We start from the raw sequence: 25,234 nt of genomic DNA on the forward strand, positions 1-25,234 counted from the left end.
GCTCCAAACCATCAGCTGCAGTGATAGCTAGGTTCTCACGACACTCTCACAACAGGAGCCGAGTGCTTCCCAACATTACGCACCCCGCTAAGACTGGATACATAGCTCTTATCCTTCCAGGCAGATAGGACAAGACTTGTGGAGTTTTTTAAATTGAAAGAAAATGGGTGGTAGAGTTGGTGTTTGCAATGCATTTGCAATGCATGAGAACTGCCACACTGGACTGGAGCTATGATTAATTTAGTCTAAGATGATACTAGACAGAAATGGAGGCTGTCATGTGGTCATTGCTACTAAAACACAAGGTGATGTCAAAGTAGCACATCCTTGCCAAGGACTTCTATTGCTACAGTTTGCAAGGATGGTAGCACACAGATAGAGGGCACCAAATATGTATATTGGTATCTCCTCTTCTAGTCTGGCTGGAAATGCTATGCCCAATGAGAAGTGCTGGACACCCAGCTACATAGCAGGGAAGGTGGCTGGTGTTTGAAGAACAAGTAATATATGGTCATTAGATTTTTCTACTTCATATCATAGACCTTACATTCCAAAATCTGAGGACTAATGGAAAGGAAAAACAGAACAGTTTAAGACAAAAGCTTATGGTGTTTCAAAGTAAGCTTTGTCCACATCTGATAGTAGCTGCCCTTGGCTGCCACTTGGCCATGTTTGTCTTAGTTGACCATGCTACTTTAACCTTTGTACTGTGTGAATAATCTGTGGTGGAACCCTGCAAAGAGAGAAGGAAATAAATGCTTCTAGAGAAATCCCATGCAACTGTAAAACAGTCTGAAGTACAGTGATTGTGACCGACTGAAGAACAGCTGCACACACAAAGAAACTCTCTCATTACTGGCAAATAAGCTGGGTAAAAACCTAGATGACTATAAATATCCCAGGCAGAACACAGGATCAAAATTAGAGAATTTATTCTCCTTAACACTTCAACAATTTTTGCCCTAGGTCAACATATTTATAGTGATAAGATCAGCCCTCTAATTGCCATGACTAGAGGGGTGCACCGATAAAGACTTTTTTTGGCCAATACCAATTATTAACCAACCATACTGGCTGATACCAATCTGATAGCCTATATGCAGCCCAGCAGCTTGGAGAGTAGTGTCTGGCCAGTAAGTCTGTAGGGGGTGAAGGGGCACAGGGGAGGGCCAGATGGAGTCCTCCATGGTGAGGGAGAGAGTGGGCAGGGGCAGGGCACAGGACAGAGCTGTAAGAAGCTTGTCTGGGGGACAAGGGAGGGGGCGGGGGGCAGCTCCCTGCTGCTGCAGGCTTGGGGCCAGGGGCTGTGCTGGCCTCTTCTCCACAGGAGGCAGAGGGGGGAGGAGCGGGGGCTGGGCTCAGAGTGGGTGGGGGCAGTAGCAGTGCTGGTTAGGGGTGGCTAGGGGCACCTCAAAATTCCTTGTAACCACCTCTCCTAGCACTAGCACTGCCCACCCTGACTGCAGCCCTGGCCCAGCCCCCTTGCCAAGAGGCCAGCACAGCCACTGGCCCCACAGTGGGCAGCTTGCCCTCACCTTGTGCACAAATCCAGGGGGGCACTTGCCTCTCCTGGGGGTGCATGCAGCAGTGGGAAGCCACCCCCACCCATGCCTCCCAGACAAGCTGTCCCCATCTTGTGTCCTGCTATGGCTGGCCAGTGCCTGCCCCACTCCTTCCCTCACCCTGGGGGCTTCAAACTGCCCCCCGCCCCCTTTCCCCACCACAGACTTACTGGCAGGAGGTCGCTCTCCAAGCTGCTGGGCTGCATTCCTGGACACGTGCATGCATGCGACATTTATCGGTGACATTATTGGCCAACAAAAGCTGATTGCCAATATTATTAATTTTCCTTTTATCAGTGCTGATCCGATATGGACTGGTATATCAGTGCACCTCTAGCCCTGACCTTACTAGCAAATTACAGATGAAGTCCCCCTGCTACGTAATGTATATGATGATGGCATGGGGGTTTGACCCAGGTCAGTTTTTCATTTCTGGAAGTATCTTCAGGTGAACCAGCCATGGAGAAAGGAAGAGAGGCTTCCTCGCCAATGGCATGCTCTGGGATGGTCAACTTTGTACTAAAAGGTTGCATTGACAATTTGCTGGGAGCCCTGTTGCTTTCCAGAGTAAGTGAAGATGCACAACCAGCAAAACCTGCTTCTATTTGTCTCCTTGCTGACTGCCAATTTCAGTAAGCAATAATCCAGGAGTGGATTGGTTTTTCCCTTCACATTTTTAGGATCCCTGGGGTTGCTCCTTAGAAACTACTGACTTTATTTCAATGAAACTAATTTCAGCTGAGGAAAGAACAGCATTCAGCTCCAAAAACAGATAATTTGCTTCCAAGAATCATGTTCAGTGCACACAAAATTTCAGAGTGGGTTTTTGTACTCTTCAAGTGAACTCAACTGAAAAATTTTAGAGATTCCTCCTCTTCAGGAGACAAGATCACTGAATGCAACATCCCTGAAACCAGCTGGGAGCCAGTTACAGGGTCTCTGATATGACCAGAACTGACTATGATTCAGCCCCCTCTTAAAAATCCTCTGGAAACAAGGATGATATTCCATTGCTGAAGATCACATAACAAGTATCTGTTTCGCTGAGATGAATGGCTTCATGGAAGCCTCTATGGCTATTTGGTAGTCCTTCAGTGGAATCTCTGTGCAGGCTGGAGCACTGAGCTGCCCTTTACGAATAAGATCACACAAAGTCTGAATCATTCCAGTCAGTCTGTCCTTGTCTGTAAAGGAAACAAACAGAAAGCATGCTAAATCCTGCTCCTTCCAGAGCTCACCCACAGCACCATCCTTAGCAGTAGAATCAATAGCCTGGAAGCAATTTAAAGCTCTGGCAGGCTGAGGTGGACCAAATGGTTTGTTCTTCCAGTAACTCCTTCCACACGTGCAGCATTCATTTGTTTTTGAGATACCTGCATCTTGTTTATACAGGTCAGCAAGATGTGGAAGCCTTCACAAGACTGGGGAGTCTTGTCAAATTGGACACCTGATTTGTACTGATGTGAGGGTAAGGAGTCCCTGAGTTCCTCTAGCTGTTTGGTGTTATGCTACAGGTGGGCAGCTGGCAACCTCTTTGCTGGGCTGCCTTGTTCACTACACTAAACGTTACTTTCTATTCAGCTATGTGGCCCATGTTACTGGGCCGGAAACCCCCTAGAAGAGGCTACTTTTAATTTAGGGCAACATCTACCCTGTCTCAAAGCAGGAAGACCAGTATCCTCCACCCCCAAAACAAGTTAGATGCCAAATACCTGGCTTTTTTCTAAAATCCAACACGTGCTAAGCAGCTGGGGCCTGACCCCTCTCAGCTATTTAAGCCCAATACTACAGGTCATCAGGTTTCTAGACCAAAGCACATGATTCAGTACAAAGAGCTGATTCTGTGCATTACGTGGAAGGGCACAGAAGGGAAATACAGCTCATGTTCTGCTGGTTCAAAAAGAACTTTTCCAGGTCAATATTTGTCACCAGTCACCACCCACTTACTACAGTTGATAGCTAGAAATCCAAGTACACATTTACCTACTCTTCACATGAAACAGCTGAGAACAGTTTTGCATGTATTCCCCATGAAAGCATCTGCTAGAGTGAACTGGCTATTCTACAGTCCATTCTGGCTTTGTGCTCACAGTCCATTCCCTAAGAACTGGGATATCAGAGAAAAATGAACTTGTTCAAGGCAGACAGAGTGAGAAATTCTGAGTGCTCCCCTCTGTCTAACTACTACATCTCCAGGTTTCTCTTGGCTTCCTCACACATGTAGGCAGGAGTGATGCTTATCTTGCATCTTTGGTAGGATCTGGGAGAACTGGTAACTGCTTGTGCACTGCTCGAAGGCAAGTGCCTGGTGTGGCAGGAGGAAGTTCTGGGACCAAGGGACGACAAAGTTAATAATCCTGTATAAAGCCTTCAGTGCAGAATGAGCAAAGATATTGGACCAACTCAAATTTAGTTTCAACTGATGATTTCCCACTGACTCCAATAAGCTGTTACGCCCAGCCTGAATGTGGCCCAGCAAGGGCTGCATAGCCTGCCAGATTATTACTTGCTAACATGGGTGTATCAGAATGTAACATGCAGCATAAAACATGAATAGAAAAAGATACCTGTGGCTTAAAAGGCCAGGAGGCGTCTCCACCTTGGCCCACAAGCCAGCCTGGTTATGTTCCAGCTAGCCTCATGCTGATGGGATGCCTGCCAGAACTTGTCCAAGGTGACAGGACTTCTACCAAGTGATTTGTGAAGGCTTGTTTAGGCAGTACTGACACAATACCCACAGGCTAGTGACTAGCTGTGTTCTCCAGCATGCATCCCCACAGGCTTGATGGGATTTTCAACTTACTATGGGCTTGGTCTTTCTTCCATTGGGTCATCCAAAACCCACGCAGCTTCACATCCTTGAAGATTAATGCACTCTGTAGAGACAAAGTGAGATATAATTATGAGAGGCAGGGACAGGGGAGGGAGGAAGAAAGTTTACAACAGATGTAGTTTAACATTATATTTCTGCTATGCTCGCACCAGGGTAGAGACTGCCCTCAAGCAGCTACTGAGACATTTTTTCCCTGCCATTGTACCTTTGATAGCCATTGTCCTAATACCATGAAAGTCTGCAATAGGTCTGTTCTGCAATTCTGCATTCCTGCCACTCACTGACTGTTGCTGTTAGAGCCTGAGTGAGCCCAAAGTTCAGAAAACTCAAATTTCTACTTTTACATGATGCTGGAGAGTAAACAGGAGCCACAAAGTTATTGGATTCTTGCCAGAGGCAATTCCTTCAGGTCACAAGTAATAATTCCTATATAGCCATGCCCCAGCTGTTCCAGGCTCTTTGGGAGCAAGGGATTTAACACTACATTTAAAAATTCGTATTAAAACTGCATTAGCACCAGGTCCCTGTGAGAGTGCTGAGAAGACAAAGACCTGTGGCTATAAGAGTGCTGCGAAGATGCAGAATTGAGGACTAGGAGGGTGAAAGGTAACTGTCTCACCAGTCAAACCTCAGGCCAGCGAAAGCACCAGCACTGGAGCAATCTGCTGTTCACGTGCTGCCCTGATATGTGCGTGACAGAGTGAAAGTGATTTGTAGTGAGGATCTGCATGACAGATGCTGAAGTGATAACTTTTAATGGTTGGGGTTTCATGCCAGAGCAAATTGCTCCCTATGCACTGGCAAGAGTAGGACAGACATCTGCCCAAACCCCAGGAACCAGAAACAGACAAGAGCTGGCTCATTCTTCTAATGTTCCCAGCTGGCTAAGAGACCCTGTATCTTCATTTAAAGAACAGACAGGCTGTGTCTGAGGCTTGGCCTGAAGGAAGTCTAAAGCACAGTCTCCTCCTGTCACAATAGCAGCAGTGCTGCTCAGTGGGAAATAAAAAGGATATACGGAGCTAGAGAGCACTGAATAGTTGTGGGATGCGCAGTGCTTGGACCTTCAGGGTACCTGGAAATTACAGGCAGTGTGTCTTATGCATGAAAGTCTCAGCACTATAGTGCAAGTGTTATGTGACATCAGTGTAAGATATGCCACAAACACCACACTCACTTACCACGGGGGCAGTCACAGGTTGTTTTGCCATTCCACCATATGTAACCATGGTCCCTTTATGCCTGCAAGCAAAATCAGGCATCACATTTTTAATGATCTTTCTTACTACACACATTTAATACGCCTGGCCTGCATTCCAACAAACCTAAATCTTTAGAGATACAGACAGGGATCATCCCTACCACCTGGGACTCTTTCAAATACATTACTGCTTGCTTGCATTCTAACTTCTCCCTCTTCCTCACAAAGCTGACATTCTTATTTGGTGGTACAAGATCCTATGCTCTCCCCCAGCTTGCTAATACAATGACAGATCCCAATAGGATTCTGACTAGTCTTGAAAGGACATGCCTTTCAACTCTTAACAGTCTTCAGAAATAGTAGTTTGCACCATCAGGAAAGAAGCTTTCCTAGATTTGCAAGGAGCTCTTCAATTTCTAAGCTTCCAAGGATCACCCTTCAGTTTTTGAAAAAAAGTGACTAAGGCAAGATAATTAGATGCAGCTACCTCCACTCCCACTGGTACTAGTGAACTCTGGAACAAGCCAGTGCTTGAAACGGGCCCTCTTTTTAATACCAAAAATAAGGCTCACCACTCAAATAGAGGCAGCAAACAGCTGAACTTACTGTAAAAGGCGCAACATCTCAGTAGCACTTTTCCCTCCAACACAGTTCAGAGCCAGCCGGGGCTTTGGGACTTTCTAAAAAGAATCAGAAAGACAAGGAAAAAACTCAACTCCCCCTTCCCTAGTCGCATTTTTCTCCATCCAGAAACATTTAAAAAGGCTCCTCTTGAATTCCAAGATTCCCTTCTCATGGGGTGGAGAGCTATACTATAGAGCAAGGCTGGGGTGGAGAGCTGACTATAGAGCAAGGCAAGTTCCAAAAAGGCTGCTCTATTCAAGGGTAGCTCAGGCCTGTACCTGAAGCAGATTTATGTTCCTGGCACTGCAACAGCAATGAAGACCAGCTCCAAAACAGTTGGGGCAACGTGCTGAGTCAGAGAGGGGCATAAGTGAAACATCTCCCTGGAAGAGGAGGTGGTGTCTATATGTTAAGCAGTGGGACATTTCAAATCAGAGAATCTGGATATAAGACCCATACGCAAAGTCCTATCTGGTTTCTTCCTGCCGTTGTCCCTGTAGTACATCTACTGGCACCACATGGGTGTCAGCGTTGGCACTTCCATTGTAGTCATCTCACTTCAAAGATACAGACACATCACAAGGGTCCAGAAACAGATAAGCAAGTCAAGGCATGGAAAGACTTGGGATGAATAGAGGCTGAAGAGTGGGGCTGTTCAGTTTGAAAAGGAGACAAATAAGAAGGATCTGACAAGTCAAAAAATACCAAAAGGTGCAGAGGTGGCCAGGCACTCCAAGTTACCATCCTGCCCAAAGAAGAACAAGGGGGCACACAACAAAACTGACAGGGAACTTTCAAAGGGATCAAAAGAAACAACTTATTTTACACCTATTGGAACTCATGGTCAGAGAATATCACTGAGGTCAAAAGCCTAGCAGGTGACAGTCTGCCCACCAAAGATGTCCCCATATTGGCTCTGGGTAATAGGAATTACTCTCCTGCCTCCCTACTGTAATTCTTTCTGAAGAGACCAGCCATAAGGTACCTTAAATAATTCTTTCATCTCTGGCTTTCTCAGCATCTCTTCTGTGATGACGTAGTCCGCACCAAGTGCCGTCAGTCTATCTACCAGTTTTTGGAGGTCAGGTCTGAGCAAAGGACAAACAGAAGGAGTCTAATAAGCCAGACAGAAAGCCCTGGCCTCCATTCCCCACAAGCTCAGATGTGCACAGCTCTGCAGGGCCCTTTGATTTAGCTGATCTCAGTTTTCTGTATTATAAGGTATAACTAAACCCTACCTTGGGTTTTCAACCTTTTTTGGTCAGGGTACCCCCAGTGGCCGGTTGATTGGGTGGGTGGGGAGCGGGGGGGTGAGGAGGAAGGAGGGGGCATGCGAGGCAGCGAAACCAGAAGTGCCATTAGTTTCTCCACGTTGCTGCCATGTACCCCCTGGGGCCTTCCAAAGTACCCCCAAGGGTATGCGTACCCCTGGTTGAAAACCCCTAATCTAACTAATTCCCACCATGGGATAAGCAAACAAAGCTCAGTTCATATCAAGGCAAGGTGTCCCCCTACAAGACCCAAACATGTTTGGTAGTACAAGCTCTTTTGAGGGTTTTTTTTTTTTTCTCTTCTCCTCCTCTCATCCTGTTTTGAACCATGTTGCTTCTCCCCTCTCCTAACATCTCTTCAATACATTTTCTCATCTTCTGTATCAACTACGAGGTTGATACAAACCTTCAGTATTCCTGGCCAAGACTGCGCACTCTGTCCAAACCTCCCTGCACCTCTGGCCTCCAGCAGCCTCCTGGAGAAATGTTCTTGATATCTCCACCCTCATTCTGTTCCTTGTTTTATTTATTTATTTATTTATCCACCCATCCTCTCTAACCATGTTCTTCTGCACAGTTTCTGGCATTGGTTTCAGACAATGGCTCAAGCTGCTCTTAAGCAAGAAATGCTATTTCCTGGATTCTTCCCCACAGCTCCCTAGTGCTACAGAACAGGGCTCCTACTGAGCAGACAAGGAGCTGGTTACCAGTCACAGAGGAGGAGTTGCTCACTACCAGCATCAGCTGCTATTGTTGCACTAAGCTGTGATAGATCCTACCTTCTGATGAGAAGCAGAGAGGACAAGCAGCAATGTGAGAGGAGCAAACATATCAAGCAGACCTTGAAGGGGAGCAGATACAAGACACCAGACAACATTCTTTCCTTGCCATCCAGTTTCTCACTTTCATTCTACTTCAAGGGTTAGTGCAGGGGACCTCTAGCAGACCCTGGGAACTGGCTAGTCCTTCAGAGTTAAAAATCCCTTGGAAGCTGCCAGTGTCAGAATTAAGATACACCCTGTTACCACCTGCAATTTAACAGCTCATCTTCAAAAAGGGAGAGATTTGATGCCATTTGCTAATTGTTTGACAGGTAGCAGCATTCAGGGAGGAAGGGGGAGATCAATTTTGCCCGTCCACACAAAAATGTTATCTTTCCATCATCAGGAGGCACTGACAAGGTTTACAATATAGGTTCTTGCCTAAACAGGCAATAGGTAGAACAAGGATGAGATAAAAGCAGGTGCAGGTCAAGGGTGATGATCCTGCTCAAACATGTGGGAGAGCATTTCCCACATGTGGGAAGCATTTCCTTCCCACATCTTTCCACAGCCTAGTCTCAGTTGGTGTGGGGGTACCCTAGTGAAAGTTTGGGTAATTACAAAGCAATTACAATAAAACTTCTGAGACAGAAGGATAAGCAGACACTTTAAATCAATCAGCTGGATCTACCCTCATTACGCTATCACACAGCTCTGTAGGTCCAGCTTCCTCTTGTGATCAGTAGAAAAGATGCAGTAGAAAACAAGATAGAAGGAAGGAGGACTTGCTTTTTAAACAGGGCAACTAAACAATTCAGGATACAGAAAAAGTAAAGAAATTGTCAGATTAGGACAATGTTAAACAAATGACCCAGTTTTAACAAAGTCTATAAATCAGCACCCATTACACACTCACCTGTCTCTGATAACATTGATTGTTTTGATGCCCATGGCTCCTGCGATCTGGATGACAGCCTGTCCTACACCACTGTTGGCCGCATTCTGGATAACAGAATCACCTGTGATGAAGTACAGAAACCCAGATCACCTTAGGCCACCATTTCTAGAGCTGTGCGCTTAAGGTCATATGACAATAATCATAACAACCTGGCCTTGTGGTCAGAGTCATTCATTCAAGGATCTTAAAGTGCTTTGCAAACACTAGCTTAACATCAACTCAAAAGCCCTGCCAGTCGGGGACTGCACCTTCATGCAGTGTCTGTACAGGGTCCTGGTCTATAACCAGAGTTTCTGGTTATTATTACAGTACACATTACAAACGTCTCCTCAAATTATCAGCTAGGAAAGCAGGTACAGAGACATGACCAACAGTGATAGAGCCAGAAATAGTATCCAGAGTCCAAACTCCCACACCCCTACTTTAAATATTCAGTGGTCAGATTTTCCATACATGGGAAATCAGACTTTTATTGGTATATTCTGTGCATAGCTATACAGTGAACTGTATAGATTAATTTCTTCTAAGCTGTTTAAGGTTAAGATTCTCGGAGTATAAAAGTCAGCCATACATTGAGAGACATAGTATAGCATACATGGTACAGCTTTACCACATACCGGGCCCCAAGGTCTCAAAATCAGATAGCATCCGATAGGCTGTGCAGGGGTTGACACTCAGAGTAGCAGCACAGAGCAAAGGGATGTCACCTGGGAGTTTCATCAACTTTTCCTCTGTGAACACTGCATCTGTTCGCCACGTTCCTGGTTGAAAAGACAAGTTTGATATAAGCTATGAGAAGAGTTAGAAAGATGGAGGTAAACTAAGCAAGTAACGGATAGACTAAAATGCTCAGGATGGGGTTTTCCCCCCAACAAGATTTGTGTATTGCTAACACGTGTTCCCTAGACAATTACACATCATGTCTGGTGAGCGCTGGAGAAGGTACAGCTCTGCTGCTGCGGGCATTGGCTGGGTCAGCAAATTCACTCCTACTTAGTTATCCATCCATTTCAGCTACATTTTAATTTATCCTAGAAACCCGGGTGTGCACAAAAAGCTGAGGAAGAAGAAAAAGACAACTATTATCTTTTGTAATGCCAAAGGATAAAAGCTGCCTTAAAACAGAACACACCGCAGTTAAGACTGTTAGCTAGGAGCAATGTAACTACCTATTATTCGCAAAAATCCAAGCCCATAAAAGCAAAGAAAATTAAGGCTATAAAACCTTAAACTGACCACTTAATCAAGCGCAACGTTCTAGTTCAGTAAAGCAAAGACGCATTTTTCGTCTTGGCGCCACAATCTTAACTCCTACCAAAAATAAATACCGTCCTTTTTTCAATAATGTCAACATCCCTCCCCCCCCACCATCACCCTTTTGGGAGACTAACATTCTTCAGGCGTGAGTTAATGCCAGCTACAGTCCCAAGCATGCAGAGGTACTGTATTGTCTTGCATACCACCCCCACCCCCCCATCCAAAACCAAGTGCTGGAAATTTCAGTGAGCAACGTGTATGAGAAATAGGGTAAGACCCATTTCTGCCAGCATGGGCAAAAGTGAAAGAAAATTTTGTACATGACCCACAAGGAGCAGAACAATGAGCAGGCACTGCTCCCTTGCTGCTGCTGCTACTCAGTTCCTTACTACAAGGAAAGATCTTTTTTTTCCTTCATCCTGACTTTCAAAAACAAGGGATGTATTATGCTCCAGGACATTAAATATTTAAGAAAATATGGTAATTTTACCACAAGCCACAAGTGTTAGGCTTTCCTCTGATATCACTTGCAAGGGAGAGCACTGGCCTGAAATTCCTATTTAATGGCACCTAAAATATTTAAACACTGAAGTAATGTCCTACAATACCCTTTCCCCACAAAAGAGTCCATGGACTGAAATGATGGCAGTGTTGCCATTATATGCACATTTCTTCAGACTACAGAAGATCAGGGGATGGGATCTGGGGGACAGCATAAATACCTTAGGAGCCCAAGTTGCATTCTCAAAGCATTTTTGAAAATGCCACCTCACTGTCTGTATTATGTGGTCAATGCGAGACTTCCAAGGTCCCCAGCTGGATGCTACTTTGTTTTTGGATGCAACAGGATAGATAACATGATTGTAGTCATGTGGTTTCCTTCACTGGCTTTTGGAATTCTTTGTGATGTGTGTTATCCTTTGCCTACCATCTACTCTGTCAGCAGCTTCATGATTGATGTATAACTCTGCTTTTGCTCCATCAGTGGAAGAATGTTTTGGCACAGCTGACTTGCACAGGTAACTTTGATACAGCATCTGGTTTGAAGGGTTTTCCTCTGGATGGACAGCGGTAAAAGGAGTTTGTACAACCTCAGAGAAGGACACATCTTAATCAGTGAAAACCTAGGACTGGACCAAGGACTTGCATATTTTCCAGGTCCTTTACACTAAGGGCACTGACAGAAGTGATATTTGCTGTGGATCAGCCTCTTGAAAGTGCTCTACAACCATGCTCTGACAGAAGTGCATGGTTGCAGAGTGCTTTAAAAGTGACTGATCATGTGACAAATTAATCCACATTTAACGAGGGTTCAGATGAAGGTGCTCCAAAGTGGAGCTATGGGGAAAATCCATCCTGAGCATCCCTGCTCCATTTTGGAGAAAGCAGAATTGAACTATGAATTCCCTTTCCAGTGCAATGATGGCACCAATGCTCTGCTACTTCCTGAATATCTGCTACTACAGTCAATGACAGATGAGCACAATGACTTGTTAGTCCATTAGTTACTTGCTCAGTTTACCTCCATCTTTCTAAACTCTTCTGATAGCTATTAACTTCTGTTTGTCCCTGCCCGGGGGGAGGGGAGGGGGGGCAGGGATGGGCTGATGCAGCCCAGCTGCGTCCCCAGTGCTGTCGTCAGGATGGATGGGGAGAAGGGGGAGGGAGCTCCGTTCTGGGGTTTGCCCAGTGTGTGCTGGAAGGGGGAGGTGGGTGAATTGGAGCCCTCCACAGGTGGGGGGCTCCAATCCACCTGCCCCCCCTTGCCCTTTTCTATGAAGCTTCCTAAATTACAGCTGAAAGTTGCACATCTCTCTGTGCCCTAACTGACTATGCCAACTCTTAAGGCAAGATTCAAGATGCCCTTATGACAGCGATATAATCCAGTGTGCATAAAGATTTTTCGGTCCAGATTAGCAGTGAATGGCTGTGGAGCAGTTTGAGGCTTTCAGGTAGAGCCAGCCCACCATTCTAAAACATGCTGGAAGTTGTTCTACTAATGAAGCCAAATCCAATTACTTCAACCCTGCCCTTCTACGACTACGTACTTGCAGAAAGAACTACGGTTTGCAGCATCTCGGTATCAGGGAGATTATTCTGTGTCAGAGGTGCTCAACCTTCAGCCTGCAGGCCAGATCCAGCCTGCAAAGCCATATCATCCCGCCCACAGAGCTCCCTAAGGGTCCAGCAATTTGGCAGCAGGGGCAACAGCAGCATTAATTGCTGCTTCCCTGCTAATAAATTCCCAGACCTGCAGGGAGCCCCAGGAGCCAGATAATGTGGCCCTGTGTGCCAGACTGGGCTGGCATATGGTGGGATTCAGGTGCATGGATTGACCCTGCACACTGACCCCACAAAGGATCTTGCCCGTGGACTGACTCAGAAGCACTCATCCAGCCTGTGGGACCAGCAGGTTGGGCACCACTGTTTTATGTGGCTAAATAAAAAACAACAGTCTCAGAGGCACGATGACCCTGGACACAGCTTGAGCAAACTAAATGCATACCACTAATGAAAATTATGCTATATCATAGGAGATGGCAATACAAATAAATTACTATGGCGGATAAGAGGGATTTTACTATACATCAGTTGCTCTGAGATCATTGCTTGGTTTGTGCTCCTCCACTGCAGTAAGTAGAAGCCCCAACATGACAGCTTAGCCCTCAGAGAAAAAGGGGTAAATTACCATGGTTTAGCTTCTACTTACAGGGTGCATCTGCATGCGATACTACTTCGCCATAGCAGTGTGCTACAGCAGCATAGCATCACTGGGCAAAAAACGTGATGCCACAGCTACGTCACTGTAGTGATGCGCTCCCTCGGTATAGTGCGTAACTACAATGATGTAGCAGTTAAAAATAACTGTGTCATGTGGATGGCACAGCATAGCCTGTTAGTGTACTTCCAAAAGGAATTCCTAAATGATGGTGCAGTAACAATGGCGCCATAGGGACACATATATATGTGCCTACAGCGAAGCAACAGTAGGCATATGAAACAGAAAAATGCGTTGTGAAGCTGTTCCCTTTTACTCTTCAGGAAATTTTTCAATATCCAGACAGCCAGAAATGGGCTACTTTGGGAAAGTCAGTTCTCTTAGTGATTTAGAGACAGGAGCCCCTACACTGATACCTGAATTCACCCCATATTCATTTGTGCCAAAAAGTACTTTTATTTCCCATTGTATCCTTTGTGACTGAGCCCCCTTTGATTCTTAACTGGGAGCCCTCACTGATATTACTTTCCTGATGATGTAGAAAACCGCCTTTAAATAAAATAGGTGCTGAATCTGTTATCAGAATAAATGGGATTGGAAATGCTGGCAGACAACTTCAAGGGGCCCAAATAATACTGTACAAAAAAAAAATGTCACTTGAAAGCTGTTAAACATATAACCCAAGATATGTATTCAAAGATATAAATTTAACTCTAAGATTATTTAAACCCTGTTCTTCATGCCTCAGTCTTTAAACGGGTAAAAACCAGAAACGTTATGCACAAATAAAATACTGCCCTGCTGCTGCCCTCCCCACCCAACCCCTCTCCCCCAGCCCTGCTTTTTAATACCAAAAATAAGGTGCCCCTTGCCCGCCATGGCCCTCCCAGTCCAGCTGGAGCAGGCCCCCAGTTGCCAGGGCTATGGGGCCAGGGACCCAGGTCTGCAGCCTCCCGCCCCCCACAGTACTGCCTGAGCCCCAGCTGCTGCCTGTGGGAGATAGCAGCTGCTGCGGCCCAAGCACGGAGCCCAGCTCCCCCTCCCCTGTGGGTGGCATAGCTGGAGCACAGCTCCCTGCCGCTGCACGCACACCCAGGAGACAGGGGGCACGTGCCCCCCAGAACTGTGTGGGGTGGGTATGGGCTGGCTGTTGTGGGCTTGGGCTCCCCGCCCTGCTGCACTCCCCCCAGGGCCTCTGCAGCCCAGCGGGCATGGCAGGGCAGAGCAGGGCTGGGTGGGGAAGCTCCTTGCTGCCACAAGCCCTGCGCCACCATGGCAAAGCACCCCTGCCTGCCTGGCTGTAGCAGGGGTGGTGGCACGGGGTTGCATCCCTTGCTGCTGCTGGGCAGGCAGGGGGTGTTTTGCTAGGGTGGCACGGGACTCACAGTGGCGGCAACAAGCTTACCCACCCAGCCCTGCTCTGCCCTGCCATGCTGGGTCCTTGTTGGGTTGTGGGGGGCATTAGGGAGGGATGCCTGAGCCTGCAGTGGGCAGCCTGCACCATGCACAGATCTGGGGGGTATGTCCCCCTCTGTGCCCCTGGGAGTGTGTGCAGTGGCAGGGAGCCAGCCCCTTCTCGCCCCTGGCATGAGCCACCCATGGCCTTGTCCCACTCCCCACCAAGGCCCTGCAACCATGCACTGTGACCCGGAGCCCCAAGCCCCACGCATTGCCCCGCTGGGCAGCATCCGAGCCCTGCCTAACTCCCTCCCTCCCTATGGGGCCTCAATTCCCCCCACTCCCCAACTTACCTGCTGGAGCTGCTCTCCAGGCTGCCTGGTGGTCATGTGTGTGTACATGTACATGGCACCCCCTGCCTGACCGCCCTCCTCCTGCTCCCCCAGCCCCTTGCAGGCTGGAACTCTGCCAGCCTGCAGAGAGCTCTTTGCAAAAGAGCAAAATCCATGCGTTTCTCTGTCAAAGTGAAAACCCCACATTTTTCTCAGGTAAGAGAGAAAATCCATGGTTTTTTTCCCGCTTCCCATGGGAAATGGAAAACCTAGATCCCTAGCTATAAGCAAGTATTAGTTGCAAACATCAGAACACAGTTTAAGGCAGCATAAAAACAGATATGAAATTAAGAGTGTCTTATGAAACTCCACTGGCTACACAGATGCTTCTCATTTGAGATGATATAACCTATGATATTTGCAATTAGCCTAATATGGTACTAAATGGATTCCAACCACTGCTTCCCTCTCCTGGAACATTCTCTAATGGAGATTTTTTAAAAAATTACATTCTATTAGATGTAATTGCCCATACCAGGCGGTGCACATGACTAAGGGTGTACCAAGCTAATACTGTACATCAGAACCACAATTATGCTACAGAGCATAGTATCTCCTCCAAGTTTAAAATCCCACAACCTGATGATTAACTCACAAGACAAGACATATGAGTATAAGCAGAACACAAGAGACATTTGTGGTTAGGGAAGCATACTAGGTACTCAGGAGATCTAGGTTCAATTCCCAGCTATGCTATAAGTTTCCTGTGTGACCTCAGTCAAATAGCTGCAATGGAAGTTAGAGGCGGGGGTCAAGCACCTCTGGAACCTCACTCGCTCACCCGAGGAAGAATTAACTTGTGACTGGAAGTGATTAGATAACGCATGGGAACATCCAGAGTGACTTTCGGGGACAGTACAAACAAAGACCCTCTTATAGGAAAGGTTTTCTGACGTATGTTATTTAGCAAAGAGAGAGGTTCGTTAGAGTGAAAAGGTCAGTGGGATGAACGCAGATAGAACTGTAACAAGCGTATCTCACACATTTGGGCAATATTACAATTCAGCGATACAAAGCAGAAATCTTCGGTTCTACTCCCAGTCGGATGGGAGACTCACTACAACACCATGGGTAGGCTGGAATCTTTCCTCCCTCAACTTTCCCCTGATAATCTATAAATGAGAGACCTATCTACTTCCTATGATCGTTTATAAATGAGCTTTGGGATCTGCAGGGGTAAGAGGCCATGGGAAAGTCACAGGGAAGATCCTCAGCTGATATGAACCACAACCGCTCCACTGAAGTCAACGGAGCTAGGATTACGCAACACCAGCTCAAGATATGCCTCCAAATATTCGCGTACAAACTCACCAAGTCCTGCATCTCCTGGGATTACCCAATCACCAGGCTTCAAAGAAGTCACATGACTGCCAACTTCTATTACTTCTCCAACACCTTCATTTCCTCCTACTGCAGGCAAGTCAGACAGAAGGGCATAAGTCCCTGGAAAAGAAGCCAAACCATGATAAACATATTGCACCAAAAGGCATAATGAACAACAGGCATTTCCTAACTTCTGTTCTGTATGAGCTCAGACCTATACCATAGCAACACTGGGAAGCAGGCCTAAATCTTTCACAAAAACCTACAGGGAACGTCATTAAAATTCTTACAGTCTGTTTGCGTAATTGCTCATTTGACAGCATGTTGCTAGTCAGCAGGAATTCCACACAGGAATGGAAGCAAAGCCAACTTTTTGCTTATAAACTCTGAAACCACAGAAACCATAGTTACCTTGGATCATGTTGATGTCTGATGGATTGATGGGGGCGGCTAGCATCTTAACGTGGACCCCAGAACCCCCTAGTTCTCCAAGCTCTAGGTCCTTTAACCTAAACAGAGAAAGACTAATATTAATGAACTTGAACTTGCACAGCAAATGTTTTCTGCAGAAGCTGCATCCAAACCCAAAACACTGCCTGCACGGAACATTAGATTTAAATTACAAGGGGCCCAGCATTATGTAGAACTGATTTCTCATACACTTCTAATGACCCTAAAATGCTCCCAGGCTACTCAGCAACTCACTCCATTCCTGCTCCATTTTGGAGAAAGCAGAGTTGAACTATGAATTCCCTTTCCAGTGCAATGATGGCACCAATGCTCTGCTACTTCCTGAATATCTGCTACTACAGTCAATGACAGATGAGCACAATGACTTGTTCCTCACTGAATAAGGTGACCATATGTTCCAGTTTAGTCATGACACTCCCAGATTTCAGAGGCTGGTCTCAGCTGGCTGTTGAGAATTATAATGGGCGTCCTAGAAACACAGAGGCACAGGCTGCAGTCTGTCCAAGAGTTGGAGCAGTGCAGAGCACCTTGCAGGCAGGCATGCGGCCCTGCTCCTGCTGACTTGCAAGCATGCCAGAAAGAGGGGCAGGGAAGCAGGGCAGTGTCCTGGATTCCCCAGATGATATCCTGGATTTCTGGGATTTCCACGTGATTAGCCTATCACTGAATGACTAGCACTTGTGCCAATACCCCAGCAAAAGGAATACAGCAGCTCACACCGCCCAGAGCTTGTGCTGCCAAATACCTGAATTTTTTTTTTTTTTTTTAAAGAAAAAAGTAAATTGCAAACCTTGGCTGTGACTACACAGGAATGATTTTCAATATTTAACTAATGCAGATTTAAGCCAGGATGATTTCACTAGAACAATCCTGGAATAAGAGCAGGCATGTCCCGTTGTCCAATTTAGTTTGCTGAGTACAAGCTAAACCTAAGAAGAGCTCTTTCATTCTATAATAAATGACCACATGGAGGGTTACATTGGTATAACTGGTAAAACTTTTGCATAATCTTAGAGTCAGCAACCAAAAAATTGTGTATTATGGGGGGCCCAGCAGCTTTAGACATCTATACTCGATAGTTCTGTACAAGTATGGTGTAAGAAGATGACATCAGTGGAAGTGCAAGACAGGTTAGACATATACAGGAAAGCTATTCCAGACAGCAGGAGCAGTAAAGATAACTCTTCTGCCACCAGTTTTGAGATTGCGGCAATAATAGCAGTCCTGTGCTCGGTTAGTGGAAGGAGATGGGTCAGGTGGAGTGAGTCCAGAAAGCATTTTAATAATTACAGCAATTATTAATTACATGTGAACAGACTTGAGAAGCTGGGGCTCTGAAGATGAGGGTGATGAGAAGCTTGCACTTGGCTGCCAATTTTAAGAGCATGGCTATTTAGCTGTGATTACATCCTGTTTGGTGTACATCATTAGGAACTATAAACTTATTTTTTTTCACAGCTTGTCCTGTGCTGGCTAAAGGTTTCCCCCCCACACTTTAAGTTGCATGGCTGATTTCTAGATAAATCTGAGTTTTGAATTAAATAGCATGATGTACTTGTCAGAAGGCTTTTAACACTTCAGAATTTGCATGCTGTAACCGGGTTTTTAAAGACCTGAAGCTGCACTGAAATTCTAAGGAGGTCACAAGTGAAACTGCATCAATGTGCAGGCCTTTGTCGGTGGTAGCCTGAGCTCCAACACAACCAAGTTTAAACTGATGCTTGCAAACTCTGAATCAATTGGACTTAGATATGTCCTTAAAAGCTTTGCTGAATTGGGGCCACTGTCCTTTGGCTTAGAAGCCATTTCACCACATGCCAAAGCCATTGAACAGTGGGCCAAATCCACTTTTGGTGCAACTCCCTACACATCAAAGAGTGTGTATAAATTCTGCAATGCGCAGCAGGCTCTACAGAATGGGGCTGCATTAGAACAGACTCTGCTCCCTGAAGGCAAAGGCCAGGATTTTTAAAGCTATGCAAACTCAGGAAACAAATACAGTAGACTCCTCCCCAGCTTTTCCTGCTATTCCTCCATTAACTTGGCTCAAGCTTGTCTGAGAGGCACAGGGTGAAAGGCTCAAGGATTCACTTGAAAAAGATGAGTATTTTACATCTCTCACTAGGTATCAGATATGCAACGGTTTAGCCCAACACAATGCTGACCCAGATGTCCCAAATAAGAATGATGGAAGAGTGATGTAATCTGCTGAGCATCTTACTCCTTTACAGAGTTGCCATTTTTGGATTTTTAAACCAGACAGACAAACTTGTAAGTAAAGCTGGATTTAGGAAGGGGATGCTCCAGGTTGGAAGATGAAGTTGCTCAGAATTGAAGGGCTGCATAAGGAAGCCTTGCACAGCCTTCAGTCATAAGAATGGTCATTATTCCCAGAGTGACGTCATGATTATATTAATGCATAAAACTAAGACATTTACCTGAGGATTGCAATTCTGCAATACCTAGTAGTGGAATAGGGACAGCCTTGAATTTCCTGGCTTTTACTGGTTTCAGCTAGACCTGTATGCTTGTCCTTGCAAAGGGAGTTTTAGACAAGATGGCTAGAAGGTTACATTAAGAGTGTTCTTTGTATGTTTAATGCCTCTATAAAGTGAGCACAAGCAGCTGTTGTGGAGCATGCTGGCTAGAATTACTGGAATTAAGTTTGGTTTGGTATCGAGCTATTTCAAGAGAATTGTGAAGGTTTCTCCATGGAAACTATAATGACTCTATTCACAGCTTTAAGATCCCAATGGTTTAAATCAACAGATCATGGACACAATGGCTCATTTAAAGCCATTACTGTCAATGGGAATCTGTGCGCGTGCGGTAAGTACACATATCAAAGTCCTTATGGATGGAGTAGCTGGAGTTCTGTGCAGCACTGTGCTAAACTCAGAGGGGGTTTTATTGCTTGACTCTGCTGGGAATTCTCTTGCATCTGTTTGGAGCGAATCGGTACACACTAGCTACCACCCATGTGGGAGGCTGTGCCTGGCTGTTATGGTGCAGTCCCTACAGGAGTGTGCAGCTCAGCTTCTACATGATAGTTTGCCTTGTTAGAGGGAAACGGTTCGTTTCCTCAACCCCCCACAGCTGCTTGAGTTCCCTTTTCCTCATTACATAGAGATGCTAAATGATCTTTCCAGGGAGGGGCTTATTGTACTTATGATCAGTCTTCCCTCGAGCACCCAAAATTCTCACTGAAGTCAATGCAAGTCCTGAGACCTTCCATTTACACGGGCATATTTAATTCAGTAGGGACCCTGAGGGGGAATGGGTTCATGGCACAGACCAGCAGTTCACTTTTACCTGACTATTTCTGCAATGCGTTAGACTAAGTATAATGGCTTTTCCAACAGAAAAAGCAGCCAGCTTTTTATGCCCCTTTGCTGCTTTTTAAAGACAAATATTTTGATTGTTCAATTTCAAGTTCCCTTGGGCAGTGATCTACATCATAGATGAAAGGCCTGCAATCAAAAGCCATATCTATAAATCTAGTATCTTAGGCAAGAAAAAGCAACAACAAAAAAAGCCCTAAGTATACAAGGAGGAGGGGAGGGGGGTGGGGAAGAGGGAGAGGGAGAACACCCCTCTATAACTTTCCAAAATGTACTGGTGCCCTGGTTGAGAATCACTGTTGTACTTTCTTAGCTCACCTAATGCAGGCAGGAACCCACCCCTCCATCAGATAAAACTAACGTGGTGGCAATGGTGCAGCAGCCTAGAGTAAAATCCATAGAACAGCATTTCTCAGCTGGCTGTCTCTCCAGGCTACTGCATTGCTGCCGGGTGAAATTACTTCATGTGCCTGTTTCCAGAGGGCATATGCAGAGCTAGACCCAGAAGTGGCTGTAGCAGAAGAAGCCACTGCTGCCTGCATTAGGTTTATCACATAAGCCCAGGGCTGCCCACCTTCTGCAGGGCTGGACATGATGCTGACATGTGGTTCCCGGGCTGCGTAGGCAGCACACTGGGGGGGTGGTTCCCCAAACTCCTGGGTAGGACTAGTGGCGCACGGATTCCTGCTCCACAGCAGTGGAGCAGAGGGTTGTCAGTTCACCAGTTGGACAGCCCTCAGATAGGCTTATTATTTTGGCTCCAACTCCACACATGCCTCCTGGAAACAAGAGTGCATGGAGCCATTTCATCTAGCCATGGCAGTGCCACAGCAATACTGAAAGGGCCTCATAGCACCCTGGTTGAGAAACACTGCTTCAGAGATACCCAGCAGCATACCTTCCTCCTGAGCTTTTCAAAGCACCACATATTTATGGTTCACAATTAAGCATGATTAAGCTTCACAATCATGTATTTAAACCTCAAATTGACAACAGATATCTCAAAGCAAGTATTTTACACCACATCTAGAATCACTGTGAGGATAACCAGGTTGTAACATGCTTATAACTAACAAGGATCACCACATCCCTATAGCTTAATTTCCCTAGCACTTGCATGCCAGCATATCCATCATAACATTTGGGGAAATTGGAACAATTCTGTCATACTGTTTTTTGGTGCTGGCACTGTAAGCAAAAAAATGTTGGTGCTTCTCCTCCCTCAACACAGTGCAGATATTCTAAGTCATAAGGATGGTTTATAGTTAGGGATGGTTCTGCCTCGAGGGGGAGGTGGCAGGGGGCTGGACCAGATGACTTCCTGAGGTTCTTTTTAGTCCTACTTTTCTATGACAAACTGATCTGTTTACACACTGGTCCTAGATATGCAGTGAATCATCCTAAAACCAAGAGAAGAAAATCCTACCCAAGGCCTTTACCTAAAATTTCACAGTTGAACATGTTTTTGTAATTAATAATTCCCTTGAAAAATTGGTTTTTAGATGGAAATACCCACACACTAATAGTTACAACAGTATTAGTGGAGCACTGCTGGAATGTAATCATCCAACTTTGCTAAAACATATCATGCCATCCCAATGAATAATGGTCACTGGCCTTAACTAATCAGGTAAATTGCATAAGAAAGCCATTGCTTCATCCACTAGATGTTGGTCAGGTATTTTACTGCTAATGTCATCCTTGCTTTTGCTTTAGAAGAGAAATGAACAGCGTTGTGACACTTAGAGAGATGTATGGGATTCTGAGAAATGGAAAGTACAATCATCATTAAGCAAGATTCACTCTCATGTAAGGAACAGGGACAGAATGTCTTTAGCACAGCTCCAAGATAACCATCAGAAATCTTCTCCTTTTGTCTTTGTCCATCACAAAACCTGGGCACTTTCATCAACTCTATTTTGACAGGTCAAACCAAACCTAATCTTTCATTCCTTACTCAGGTAAGTCTCCCAACTACAGAGTGCAGGACTGGGCATGGGATTCTTAAGAATTACATCTTTACAGCTTTTGGAATGCTTAATACCTACAGCTGACCATGACTTCAGTTGCACTTGAGGGTGCCCAGCAATTCACAGAAACCAGAAGTACTGTGAAGTGATGTTGCATGCTTAAGTAGGAAAAATAAAGAGAGAAAGCTGTCTCTAAGATGCTGAATAAAAGCTCCCTTTATTTCTGAAATGTAGTTCTAAGCAATTAAACTGGAACAGCAAACCCTCAAGATTCCTTCCTTTTAAAATTGCCATACTTTAGTATATTTTATAGCATGTCCATGCCGAAATCTCTCTTCTTAAAGAACAACCTCCAACTTTGCAGTTTTAGAAGCCAAAAGCCTGCATACAATCCAGCAAGAAACTCACTCATAGTAACATATTTATTTCACTATAGTCTAAGGGTTTTTAGTTTAAAAAAACATAGCAACTGGTTTGATATCTCCTGTCTTATCCTTAGCTAAAAATAAGCCCAATCTAAAATGTCTTTTAAATGAAAGCGGGCCGGGGGGAAAATATGCCTCTTGGTGCTATGTCTATCAAGGCTGAATGACTACTTGGAGCTACTTTACACAAAAGCTTCCAGTCTAGATACCTGAAAGATGCGAGTTAACCTTGTATGGAATCTAAAGAGGGAAAAAACCCACAATTTTAATTTAAAATGTGATTCAAGGTATGCCAGCAGGAGTTTCATACTCTCATAGCAAATAAAATGAGTCACCCGTCCTATATTTCAGTGGCAGAACTGCTCAGATTTTCTGGTTGTACAGAGGATGTGATCAGCATTATGTCATGACAAAAGGCTGTTGCTTCCATTTCTGAATTTTTTGACGTCTCTGTAAGCGGGTTGTCTAGCCTGCTAGTTTCTGCGGGTCAGCTTTGTTCCCCAAGGAGATACCAGCCAGTTCTCCCAAATAAAGCACAGCCTTTAAATAGCAATCAAACGAACAAAACCAAACCCTGCTGCCCTCTCCCATACACTGGAAAGGGAACCCTTTGGGTCTGGTCCCAGCAAAGCAGCTTTGTTCCTTCCTGAAGCAAACTTGTCCTGTTCACAGCTTGGCTCCCTTTGCAAACTGTTCCATCACAGCTTGTTACCTTTCTGCTCACTTTTTAGGAGTTTTAGTCTGTCAGTGGGACATACCATCATTGTTCAAATACCTCACAGCCGGGCTTCTTCAAGAAGGCTGACTGTTCCCTCTTCAACAAGGCCAGACTGCCCTGTACACCGTCCTTCAACAAAAAGAATGCAGAGCTTGCAAAGGGAGCTAATACAAACCCTGACGCTCGGGTATTAAATGTCTGGATGAAATATGTTGGACCTGCAGTGTCTCAGTTTCCTCAACTCCACCTACAATAAAAGGAAACCAAAAAAACCCAAACAGTCCAGACACCAGATGCCTTCACATGGTGTTCTATTCTCTTATGGACCAAAACATAAAAGTTAGAAGTGAAAATCCTAGGGGTAGGAACAAACTCCAAGATAAGGCAATTATATGGCTGGGCAAGTGGATTAGACTACAAATACTTCCGGGTTTATAATTCCAAGTGATCCAATAGCACAGTGCTACCTAGTCAGCTAAAGCTATAACAAAAATCAACAGCAAAGCTATGGTTATAACCCTTTGCCATCAAGCAACAAAGAACACACAACTGGGAGAAATAAATCCTCTTGCCAAGTGTGAAAAGTCTAAGAATTATTAAAATGAACTGGATGAACCACTGGTGCCTTGTTCCTACCTACTCAGCTATGTACAACTCTGTGATTGTGCAGACTTCAAAGGACACTGTCAACTTGAAAAATCATATCTATCAGAAAATTTGTGTCAGACAAGTTATAAGCACCACCCAGATTGCTGAAAGGCAAAGTTAACATAGATTTCTCTCTTCTCCCGAGTGTTTATTTTTTGCTGTCAACAGCACTTCGCATACAGTCTGTTTCGCCCATACAGCCCATCAATTTTTCCACTGCTGATCCCTACAAACACGAAATGAAATTTTCTCTGCTTTTATTACACTTGGACAAACAGTTGTCTGGGAATACAGGGGACAGGATTCAATGGCTTGAGAGCATCTTCTAGTTTTACACTCCTATTTCTCTTACAAGTCTTATAAAACCATTTCAGGAAAGTTGCATCAATGCTGCTGTATCACAAACTGTATTTTTTTTTTTTAACTGGGCCCTCAAGGGCACACCGTCAACCTGAATCCCTTTTCTATTCAATATCTGCGAGCAGGTGGCGAGCCTATAATACAGGAAGAAAAAAGGAGTCGAGTGAAGACCAGGGTCACAGGGGTTACGAGGTATCGAACGAGGAATGTTTTTGTGCCTCCCACGTTCCTGAGGGAAATTGCGTCAAATGTGCAGAAATCTGCCCGTGCAGATGCCGGTCTCGGTGACACTGGACTCTGCCCCGGGTGGAGCCAGTGTGGTCACCCCACGCAGCAAGGATGGGCTCGAACCCCGCGTGCCCATCTCTCCGCTCCCACGCTAGAACCGCCTCGGTCGCACCCGACGGAGCACGGCACCCTGCATGGGAAGCAGCGGGAAAGGCTCCAGCATTATCTCCCCTCGCCTGGGCGCGCAGGGGGAGCTGGAGACCCGCTGCCCCCTGCTAGGGGCTCTCCCGCCGGGGACACAACCAGCCCATCCCCAAACGGCGGGGCCCAGACAGCTCCCGGCCCGGCCCGGCCCGCAGCCCCTTACTGCAGCACGTCAGCCGGCTCCCCGTGCCGCTCGTACACCAGCGCGCGAGGCCGGGCCGGGGCCGGGGCCGAGGCCGAGGCCGCGGGGCGCAGCAGGGGCCCAGCCCCGCGCAGCAGCCCTACCCCCAGCCGCATCCCGCCGCTGTCGCACAGCAGTGACGCCAGCAACGCCCCGGCGGCGGCGGCGACAATTTGCGTCACCGCGGGAAACCCCCGCCCACTGCCTATAAAAGCGGGGCTCTGAAACCGGCGTACGCTGATAGTGGGGGTGTGTCGTCTTGGTTGCGTTACGAGGCAGCGCACGCAGCAGTGTTGCCAACTTTTGTGATTTTTGGTGTTGTTTCTCAAGGAATATATTTTTAGCTATTTTAATATTATAAAAGTCTTAATCTGTCCGTCTGTCCATAA

At 45.8% G+C, this 25,234-nt stretch overlaps 1 protein-coding gene across 2 annotated transcripts; it reads right to left on the reverse strand.

Annotated features, from left to right (window-relative positions):
- Positions 1-915: 915 nt before the first annotated feature.
- MECR (mitochondrial trans-2-enoyl-CoA reductase) lies at positions 916-24,992 on the reverse strand. 2 transcript variants are annotated; one of them, XM_006267155.4, is made up of 10 exons: positions 24,950-24,992; positions 16,711-16,808; positions 16,288-16,419; positions 9,828-9,971; positions 9,169-9,271; positions 7,206-7,308; positions 6,203-6,276; positions 5,577-5,637; positions 4,366-4,438; positions 916-2,746 (listed from the first exon to the last, which is right to left on the reverse strand). In XM_006267155.4, exons 2-10 carry the CDS (start codon positions 16,754-16,756, stop codon positions 2,583-2,585), a joined length of 900 nt encoding a protein of 299 aa, XP_006267217.1. In that variant the 5' UTR covers positions 16,757-16,808; positions 24,950-24,992; the 3' UTR covers positions 916-2,582. The 2 variants fall into 2 exon arrangements, with proteins under 2 accessions (XP_006267217.1, XP_019344297.1); XM_019488752.2 differs by lacking the exon at positions 24,950-24,992 and adding an exon at positions 24,828-24,943.
- Between the last annotated feature and the right edge of the window lie 242 nt (positions 24,993-25,234).

Source organism: Alligator mississippiensis, chromosome 6 (assembly GCF_030867095.1).
Source record: "Alligator mississippiensis isolate rAllMis1 chromosome 6, rAllMis1, whole genome shotgun sequence".
Lineage (NCBI taxonomy): Eukaryota > Metazoa > Chordata > Crocodylia > Alligatoridae > Alligator > Alligator mississippiensis.

Coding starts and splice junctions, on each gene's coding strand:
- MECR (XM_006267155.4), bottom strand. CDS start 16,756: ATGCTAGCCGCCCCCATCAATCCATCAGACATCAACATGATCCAAG. Junction 6,277..7,205: donor AGATGAAAGAATTATTTAAG/GTACCTTATGGC, acceptor GATTCTTTTTAG/AAAGTCCCAAAGCCCCGGCT. Junction 4,439..5,576: donor AACCTGTGACTGCCCCCGTG/GTAAGTGAGTGT, acceptor TTGTCTCTACAG/AGTGCATTAATCTTCAAGGA.